The following is a 10,636-nucleotide window of genomic DNA, read 5'->3' on the forward strand; positions in this document are numbered from 1 at the left end:
GCAATGAAGCAAGACACTTTGTCATTCAATAACTTTTGGACCTCTTGAACATAGTTGAGGGAAGTAGCAAGGGTTTCCCCCAACCAATTGTCACGCCAGAATCTAATGGATTTTCCATTACCAACAAGCCACTGAGCCCCTTCCAGCAACCTTGGCCAGAGCTTCTTGAGACCTAGCCAAACCGAAGATTTTTTATAAGAGGAGTATGGATGCAGACCAATTTTTACAAACCGATCATGCAAAAAGTTGGCAGAGGTGGACGCTCGAGAGGCAACGTCCCAACACCTTTTGAGAAGCAAGGCCCTGTTCAAAGTGAAAATATTTTTTAGTCCTAATCCCCCCTGCTCTTTTGGGGTACAGACTGTGTTCCAGGCGATAAGGGCGGAGCCATCCTTGAGAGGGTCCCCGTTCCAAAAGAAGTTCCTGATCCATCTTTGAACTTTCTTTAGCAGGGCCTTGGGCCATTCGTAAACTTGAAAGCTGTATATCAAAATGCCATGAATCACTGAGGAAATGAGCTGTACTCTACCTGCTTGTGATAATTGCCTGCCTTTCCAAGAGCTTAGCTTACAGCGCACTTTGTCCGCAATTGAAACAAGGTGCTCAGGTTTCGGATGGCCAGTGAAAATTGGGACTCCAAGATATGTGAAGGGAAGTTTGTCCACATGAATCCCCAAAATCCGGCTAGTGCTATGTTGCCTCAACAAAGCATGCTTCCCAAGGAACAGATGAGACTTCGTTTTATTTATAACCTGGCCAGAATTCAAAGCATACTCATCCATAAAAGAAAGCAGGTTCCGCAGATGAGAAGGTTTACCTTGCACGAACACCATAATATCATCTGCAAAGAGCACATGGGAAGGCGGGGAGATGCCTAACGGCGCTGCAATACTTTTAATCTTATTTGTGGAGATAAGAGAGGAAAGTCCTCGGCTTAGCACCTCCTCAGCAAGGCAGAAGAGCAAAGGCGATAAAGGATCACCTTGTCTGACTCCTCTGGAGCATGTGAAGTAGCCATGAGCCTGCCCATTGACATTAACAGATAGATAAGCTGATTTCAGGATGGCATGGATATAACTCACGAAATTCGCATTGAATCCGAAAGCAGTTAAGACACGTAGCAGGAAGTTCCAATCCAGGGTGTCAAAAGCTTTGCGGACATCAAACTTAATAGCCATATTTCCATATTTGCATTTATGATCCAGCAAGTTAATACATTCAGAGGTAAGGACAATGGGGTCAATGATGGAGCGCCCCTTGATAAATGCGCTCTGGTTGGGGGAGATGATCCGCGAAGCTATGGGACCAAGTCTATCTGCAACAATCCTTGTGATGATTTTAAAAACAAAATTAGCAAGAGCAATAGGGCGGAAGTCAGAGATGCTCTCTGAGTTGTCTACCTTTGGGATGAGGATAAGGGTATTCGAATTAAAATGAGGGAGAATGAAGCCATTGTGGAAGAAACTTTGAGTTGCCCTAACAACATCATTTGCGACAACTGGCCAACAAAAAGTGAAGAAATCCCCACCGAAGCCATCTGGGCCGGGAGCGCTCTTGCCATCCATGCACTTGACAGCTGAAAAGACTTCCTCAGGAGATGGCATAGCAAGAAGGGAGGCGTTTTCCTCTTCAGTGACTAAGGAAGGGATGGTTCTCTCAACCAGGCCCGTATTCATAATGCGAGGGTCACAGGTAAAAGCCTCTTGGAAATGATGCTCTATATGGGCAGCAATGGCAGGTTGATCTGTGAGCGTTACATCTTCGACTAAGAGGGAGGATATAGAGTTATGAAGGCGGCGAAGCTTTATCATATTGTGAAGAAAAGAAGTGTTCCTGTCACCATCCTTTAACCAACGGATTCTAGATTTGTCCCGAAACAACGTTGCTTGGAGAGACAAGTCCAAAAGGTACTTGGAATGGGCTGCCGTTTCTACCGCAGTCCTCTCCGCATTTTGACCATGTATTGAAATTTCGGACTGAATTGCATCCAGAGCGGCTCGGGAGTTATTCACCTGAACATGCACGTCCCCCACATTATCCTTGCTCCATGATTTTAACATGGATTTCAGAGAGCGCAACTTGGAAGCTAGAATAAACTGTGGACAGCCAAAGAATTGTAGAGAGTCCCAGAAAGTCCGAATAAGCTCTAAAAAATTTGGCTTTTGCAGCCACATAGTCTGGAACTTGAAGGAAGGATGCAGAACAGAACCCAACTTTGAACAAGATACCAAGATGGGACAGTGGTCAGAAGTGGCTTTTGTGAGAGTACAACAGTCCATCAGGTTCCATGCATTCATCCACTGGAGGTTGCCAATTGCACGATCTAACCTTACTTCCGTAAAATTATTAGACCAGGTGTAGCTCAGGCCCTGTGTAGGAATATCAATAAGGCCACATGAAGTGCACGTCTGACTAAACTCGAGGCAGGAAACTGCGTTTGGAGGACGACCCCCACGTTTTTCATGGGCACCCAAAACACAGTTAAAATCACCAAGGACAACCCATGGGCACTGGCCATGCAAAGCGTGAATATAGTTTAGCTCCTGCCATAACTGACGTCGTCCCCCAACTGAGGTTTTAGCATAAACTGACGTAATGATACAGGGAACTCCTTCGTAGGAACAGGAGACAGTAGTCTGTTGCTCTGAGCTCAAAATAACCTGTGTGCTCAAAGCTTCATGACACAAGAACCACATGTTGGGGGCTTGGCCTCCCCGGTTATTAGTAGTTACAAGTTTAAGGCCCAAGGACCTCCAAAAAGAGAGAGGAATAGATGCAAAGTTAACAAAGGGCTCTGAAATACAAACAATGAGGGCTTTCTGTGAACGTACCATATTAGCGAGGGCACGCTGAGAGTCATCGTTGCCGATGCCGCGTGCATTCCAATAGAGTATTCTCATTAGAAACGCTTGAGACTAGCTCCCTTGCGAAGTAGAGCTCGTCCCGCAGGTTTGTGGGAGATTATTTTCATTTTTGCTTTCTCATTTTGCTTCAGCAATTTCTTCGACTTCTTATGTAGGACGGGTGTGAATTCACCTTCCTCCAAAAGGTCAGTTGTAACTCCCATCTGACAGTCTCTTTGATTACAGTCGGCCATAATAATTGGTGGAGCAACTGAAGAAACCACGGGAGTCGACGTAGAGCTAGCAGGTTGGATATCAGATTCCGTTTCCATCCGAGTAAATCCAGGTGGGACGCTATCACTTGAATCAGTTTGTTGCACGGGCACAGCAGCCATCGCCAGCTCATCCATAATTGGAGTAGCTGTGAAAGCTGGAACTGCAGTGATAGTTGGAGCTGCTGTGGAAATTTCCACATTATTCAAAACAGATGAAGCCATCCTATCTTCAACGTCGTGCCTTAAGATTACTGCTGTGGTTGCCGTCGTTGGCGTAACATCATCAGGTTGTCTGGCTCTGACTGGTCTCCCTATTGCACCCCCATGCTTTGAGTTGTGCTGTGACTTGCGTGATCGATTGTTCCTCCTTCTCTTCAGATCAGAACGCTCTGTTGACCTTCCCCGCTCATTTGGGATAGCAGCCACAGTGTCGTCCGGAGCCTTAGAACGGCAGGTACCAGCGACATGGCCAACTATCCCACACCTGGTGCAGATATCCGGTTCAGACTCATACTCAACTCCAATCACCACAACCTCACCATTGGCCCTAGTGATTCTGAGCTTGTCGTGAAGAGGCTGTGAGAAGTCAACGTCCACTAAAATTCTGGCAAACAAGCCCACAGTGCGGTTCTTGGTACGGGGGTCAAGTTTAAGGGGCGTACCAATACCAGATGCAATTTCAAAAAGAGTTTGTTGATCCCAGTAGGCAAACCCTAAGTCCCAAAATCGCACCCATACCTGAGCGAAGGTATTTCTGTATGTAGATGGCGAGAACTCAGGTGACCATTTAATCAAACGTAGCATGCCGGAATTAAGACGTACTGTCCCCGACGACCAGACTAGCTGCATATCAACTAAGTTTTCGAACTGGAGCATGAAAAAACCCCTACCAAGAGGTGCCACAGTCCAGTGATCTAATCCCGACCATAGTTGCTTCAATTGTTGTACAAGGTAATGACATGTCTTTCCCATAACTCTGGTAGGGGTTCTGATAAATGGTCTCCTTTTGTTGATAAAAAAAGAGTACTGAGATGAATTTTTATATACAAATTACCAACATAAACTTATTACTGACTTGCTTTGCACGCTGCCATTGAGACATTTATACATTTGCCCTTAAGAAACCACAGCTAGAAAATCTAATATTCCAAGTAACTCTAGCTTGGAATACTTGTCACGACACAATATTTTATAAAGAGGAAAAAAATCATTAATGGTTACTGAGTTATGATTCATTCGACATTGAATTCACTAACTATTCAAAAATATTACTTAAATCACTCACTTTAACATCTGTCTTCCACATAACTCATTCTCATCTAACGACATCAATTGCGTCGTTAAAAATTTGTATGAAGAGGGTTATTTTTGTCAAATTACATATAAATATTTGAAAATTATATATTAAAATTTTAATTAGAAAACAAAAAAAAAATCTGTCTTTTTTTCTTTAGCAAAATTATTTTTCAAGTTGGAAATGTATATTTAGTGTTTATACAAATATATCCTCTATTTTAACTTCTTCTAACAGAAGATTTAACAGTAGTGAGTTAAGCATAAGATAATGATAAATGTGAGTAAGTTAAGTGTCGAATAAGTCATAACTCAGTGACCATCGGTGATTTTTTGTCTAGAAAATATGAACATGACATAACACTTGCTACTACTAAAAAAGTACTACTTACCAACAAATTCGAACAATGTCGACCCAAGGTGTTGCTTATTTATAGGTCTAGAAGCAAAATGTAGACCCATATTATAGTCTACCATTTGGAGCTTAATTTCTCTCAGCTTGTCAACTAATTTTGGTTGACAATCTAACTTGAAAAAATCAACGAAAAAAATGTGACTATTTTTTCATCTCTTGTTTTATTTTTCTTTTCGTTCCAGCTATATTAATTCGAAGACCTTGTTAAACGTAGTTGATAACCTCTTTTCGTTAACAATTATCACTTTCCTAGTTAGTGACGGACTATAATGCAAATTTAGGGTGGGCTAATTAAAGACTTGCTAATTAGAAAACTGTTTTGTTTTTTTATTATTGATAATGATTCCAAGAAATTTAGACTACATTTTAAAAGAATTTAAAAAAAAAATACTAATAGAAGATATTGGAACTAAAGAAAATGGGACAGTGCAAATAAAAAATGCTAGATTTTCTTTTAACAAAAGAAATTTTTAAGAAATAATAGTAGAAAATATCGGTATCAGAGACACATTAAGAATGAACAAAATAAACACAGCAATTTGCCAACTCAACCAATATCTATATAAAAAAAAAATTACGGACGAAAATATCGTAGATGGCGTAGGTAAAGGTGCTTCATATAATTTCTTATTTCTTTCTTTCTTTCCATGTCAAACTAATGTCTTGAGCTCTCAAATAAACTTTTCGAACTAATTTAGAGGTCAAGAATCAAGTGAAAATCTGTTATGGCATGACTTGAATGATTCGGACAAAAAAAAAATCATTTCTTGTAACGCATATTATATATTCATAAAAGTTAGGCATCATTTATCGACACATTTATTTTTTTTCTGACCTAGCTGCTCTACTAGGGTTTACTTTCTAGAGTTCTAGAGAGATTGCTCTTCTACCATTTTCAATGGACATTCTTAGTTGGAATTGCAGGGGTATCTGCAATGACACTACTACTAGGGTGTTGAAGGATCTGATTTCCCAAAACAAGCCCCAAATCGTGTTTCTATGTGAAACAAAGATAAGCAAGATGGAGGCTTTCAAGTTGCTGCATCAGGCTTTAGGGTTTCCCAATTCGAAGGAGGTTCTTAGTGATGCTCAGGCAGGAGGTCTGGCTATTTTCTGGAGTGCGAAGATCAATCTGCAAGTTCGCACGCGATCAGCGCATCATATTGATGCTGTGATTCAAGGCGGGCCGGGGGAACCTCGATGGCGCATGACGGGTTTTTATGGTTATGCTCGTACTGTCGAGCATGATCGTTCATGGCAATTGTTAAAATACTTGGGCGACTCAGACTCGCTACCATGGGTGATCATTGGGGATTTCAACGAGATTCTAAATAACGGGGAAAAGATTGATGGTCCACCTAGGGCTGAGAGGCAAATACGGGGGTTTAGAGAGGCGTTGGGGTACTGCGATCTCCTCGATCTAGGTTTTCAGGGTTCTAGGGCTACATGGTGGAATGCAGAAACTCATTTACGTCTAGACCATGCAGTTTGCACTCCTTCCTGGCTTGATGTGTTTGGTTATGCAAAGGTTACTCACCTCCCACCTAGTGATTCAGACCATATACCGATTCTTCTTCAGGCAAGTGAAGTGCCAATCCCAAAACGACCTAAGCATCAAAGGTTCAAATTTGAATCTTTTTGGCTGCAACATAAGGATTGTGACCCGTTGGTAAAAACAAGCTGGCAAGCAGAGGTTTCAGGAGTCCCAATGTTCCAGGTTGTTAAAAAGATAGCTCATACCCGGATTGCATTGGATAAATGGCAAAAAAACACCTTCAGACTTAGGCAGCAGCAGATGTTGGGGGTTCGGGCCAGGTTGGCAGAGCTCTTGAATTCCTCGGCTACTACTTCTATTCAAGATGAGAAGAGGATACTGATGAATAGACTTGAAACTCTTTTCTCTCAGGAAGAAGCATTTTGGAGACAAAGAGCCAAGGTGACTTGGCTGAAAGCAGGAGATAGAAACACTGGATTCTTTCTCAGGTTGATGGGGTTGAGCATATTGTTACATCTTACTTTACAAAGATGTTCACAGCTTCTCCGGTTGATATGGAGGCTATGAACACTATTTTGGAAGCCATTCAACCCAGTGTGACGCCAACAATGAATGATCAACTTTGTAGTGAGTATACTGAGGAAGAAATTCGTTGTGCTTTGTTCCAGATGTATCCCACAAAATCTCTTGGTCCAGATGGTATGCCCCCACTATTTTTTCAACATTATTGGGAGGTAATTGGGAAGGATGTAACCGCTGCTGTTCAGGATTTTTTACATACTGGTATACTCTTAAAACAGGTGAACTTTACACACATATGTTTGATTCCGAAAGTCAATAATCCTGAAAGCATGTCAGACTTGAGACCTATTGCTTTGTGTAACGTCATTTACAAGATTTGCTCTAAGGCAATTGCTAACAGGCTCAAAGTTTTGCTTCCTGATATAATTTCACCATTTCAAAGTGCTTTTGTGCCTGGTCGGTTGATCACAGATAACATTCTTGTTGCTAATGAGATTGCTCATTTTGTACATAATAAGAAGGAAGGCAACGATGGTCATCTGGCGTTGAAATTGGATTTAAGCAAAGCTTATGACAGAATGGAGTGGCTATTTCTCCGAAAGGTGATGGAACGTTTTGGATTCACATGGATGTGGATTGAATTGGTTATGCAGTGTGTATGCTCGGTACAGTTTTCATTTTTGATCAGAGGTAAACCTAGAGGACTTGTCACACCGAGTAGAGGCTTGAGACAGGGTGATCCTTTGTCACCCTACTTGTTTCTACTAGGTGTCGAAGGTTTTTCTGCCTTATTGCAGCAGAAACAAAGGCTAGGGTTACTCCCAGGGATTCAGGTATGTTATGGAGCTCCTCTTGTCAATTATCTACTTTTTGCAGATGATAGCATGTTGTATGCTCAGGCCTATTTGGATGTGTGTTATGAGATCCAAGATGTTATAGAAACATATGGCAGAGCCTCGGGTCAATAGGTGAACTTTGATAAAAGCTCAGTTGTTTTTAGTAAAAATGTTCATGAAGATTTACAGGGTGAAATTGCTTCTTATAAGGGAGTGGAAGTTGTGGATTCACATGAGCGGTATCTAGGTCTTCCAACTTATGTGGGCCGCAAGAAAACGGCGACATTCCAATATATCAAGGATAACTTGGCCAAAAAGTTAAAAAATTGGCAGGGGAAGATGCTTAGTGGTGCATGCAAAGACATTTTAATTAGGGTTGTCGCTCAAGCTCTTCCAACTTACGCAATGAGTGTGTTTCAACTGACGACAAATTTTTTTTGTGAAGACCTGGAACAGATGTGTGCTAGATTCTGGTGGGGAAGCACCGAAGACAAAAGAAAAATTCACTGGAAAGCTTGGGGGTCTCTTTGCCATCCTAAGGAAGAAGGCGGACTTAGTTTTCGGAGTCTCACTGAGTTTAACATGGCTATGTTAGCCAAACAAGCTTGGAGGATTGCTAATGATCATGAATCCTTAATTGCTATAGTCTACAAGGCTCGTTACTTTCCTGGGAGCTCGTTTTGGTTGGCTCCTGTTCACAGCGCCCCATCATACTCATGGAGAAGCATTTTTGCTGCTAGAGAATTGCTTAAAGCAGGGACATATTGGCAGATTGGTACTGGTAAATATGTCAAAGTTTGGTCTGATAATTGGGTTCCAGGTATATCTACTTTGGTTCCCAACATAGGATTGCCTCTTGTTAATGAGAATATGACTGTTAATGAACTGCTACATGAACCGGGTAGATGGGATGAAGGTCAAATCTGAGCTGTTTTTGCTCAGGAAGGGGCTGAAGCAATTTTAAACATTCCTTTGTCTAGGCGGTTAGTTAACGACAGAGTGGCTTGGCGGTTGGAGAAGAAAGGGGAGTTCTCCGTCAAGACAGCTTATAGATATGCTTTCTCCACTTCTTTGGAGAGGCCAGGGATTTTGGAGAATGTGACATCTCAATTTTGGAAGAAGATATGGCAGGCTAACATTCCAAGCTCGGCTAAGGTGCATGTGTGGAAAGTTTGCCACAACATTCTTCCAACTCTAACAAGACTTGTAGCCAAACATGTTGTCATTGAATCACAACTGTGTGTTCTTTGCATTGGGATGATGGAATCGACTCTACATTTATGTAGAGATTGTCCGTTTTCAAGGGAAGTTCTGTGTTCGAATTCTTCTATTGCTCAAGTGTGTTTCACAACTGAGTCTGCAGATTTGGGGGTGCTGGAATGGCTTATATTTTGCTCAAATAGGTTAGCAGCTAATCAATTTGATTTTTTACTGTTCTTGTTATGGGGAGTTTGGAAAGAAAGAAATTGCAGAGTTTGGGAAGGCAAGACTAGAGGTGTGAATGATGTTGTTTTAATGTCAGTCTCTAGACTTCAAGATTTTGTTTCCCATAACTCAAGGAGTATTGGTGGTATTAGACGGGATGCGGGCAGGATATGCTGGAAGAGTCCTCATTTGGGTTCTGTAAAACTGAACACAGATGGAGCTTTTATTTCGGAAACTAGCGCGGGTGGAATTGGCTTGGTGATGAGGGATAATCTTGGCCAATTCCTAGCATGTGAGGGTAAACCGGTACGGGGCCTTCTTTCTGCTGAGCATGCAGAACTTCTGGCTTGCAAGGCAACTATTGATCTCATTGTGGATAGGTCTTTGCAACCAGCTATTGTCGAGACTGATTCTTTGATAGTCCAACAGCAACTTGTGGGGGTTGGTAACAACCTTTCAAGGCTCGGAAGAATTTATGAAGACTTGAAGCTTCAATTGGATGCTCGGCCTAACGTCAAAGTCATACATACTCGACGGGAAGCTAATGTGGCAGCTCATCTTACAGCTGCGCAAGCGCTTTCATCAGGCCAAACTTTCTATTGCTCCTCTACACCTTCTTTCCTTCATGATGTAATAGCTTCTGAGTATTGTAACAGTTGATTCTTTTTTATTCAATAAAGGTTGACATCATTCATCTCAAAAAAAAAAAAATCTACACATTTAAATTTTCAAATCTAAAACCAAAAGAAAGAAACAAATAGAAGCACTTAAATTTTGCAATCGAGAATTGCCTTGGTGCCCAAAACGTATGGCACTTGGAGCCATACTAAAACAATTAATAGTTTGGCTTCACATAAATTGCTAGACAGTTGATATAAGGGGGAAAAAGCTGTTTCAGTGAGGCTGGTCTTGAGTTTGACATTTCTTAATGATTTTCAAAGAGAAGTAGTTAATAAAGCTGAAAATACCACACATAACAAAATCAACTAGAATGTCAGATACATAACAAAAGAGAAGTAGATAGTAAAGCTGAATATCTTATACATTTCTTAATTCGATCCAGTTGATAGTGTAAATCATAACCCTCATGCATCATGGGGGGATATAGGTACTCATAGTATTGACAACCATCGTTGTCCTCATCATGATGCCAAGGGTACATCTGCTTGTAGTTATGTTTGACACAGCTTTCAAAATTGTCAACCTCTTCCTTGGGAGAAAGATTTTCGCACATTGAATGTGGTATATGCCATTTGAATAGGGTTTTAGTGAAGGTGGTTGTGCAAATTCATTATAGGTGCTGGTTACTGTGCCAGGTCAGCGATCCGCACCCCCTCCAAGACTCCATGTAAACCGTCAGATCAAATATCGACGGTCCATAACCTTCTATTCCACCATCATACGGATCGACCTCCATTTTTCTAAAGGCACACCGCCTGCTACATATAACCCATAGACCCTGAGTTAAGTGATATTTTTGAAAAGTCAGTAAGTAATGACTATTCTAGCTTAAGATGAATGATATAACCGCC

At 41.5% G+C, this 10,636-nt stretch overlaps 2 protein-coding genes across 2 annotated transcripts; one reads left to right on the top strand and one right to left on the bottom strand.

Annotated features, from left to right (window-relative positions):
- Positions 1-2,899: 2,899 nt before the first annotated feature.
- Positions 2,900-4,090, bottom strand: LOC133744957 (uncharacterized). Its single transcript, XM_062172975.1, has one exon. It carries the CDS (start codon positions 4,088-4,090, stop codon positions 2,900-2,902), a length of 1,191 nt encoding a protein of 396 aa, XP_062028959.1.
- Positions 4,091-5,724: 1,634 nt separating this feature from the next.
- LOC133744958 (uncharacterized) lies at positions 5,725-9,764 on the top strand. The gene is made up of 5 exons (XM_062172976.1): positions 5,725-6,762; positions 6,810-7,055; positions 7,122-7,676; positions 7,869-8,555; positions 8,622-9,764. Exons 1-5 carry the CDS (start codon positions 5,725-5,727, stop codon positions 9,762-9,764), a joined length of 3,669 nt encoding a protein of 1,222 aa, XP_062028960.1.
- Positions 9,765-10,636: the final 872 nt, after the last annotated feature.

Source organism: Rosa rugosa, chromosome 4, assembly GCF_958449725.1.
Source record: "Rosa rugosa chromosome 4, drRosRugo1.1, whole genome shotgun sequence".
Lineage (NCBI taxonomy): Eukaryota > Viridiplantae > Streptophyta > Magnoliopsida > Rosales > Rosaceae > Rosa > Rosa rugosa.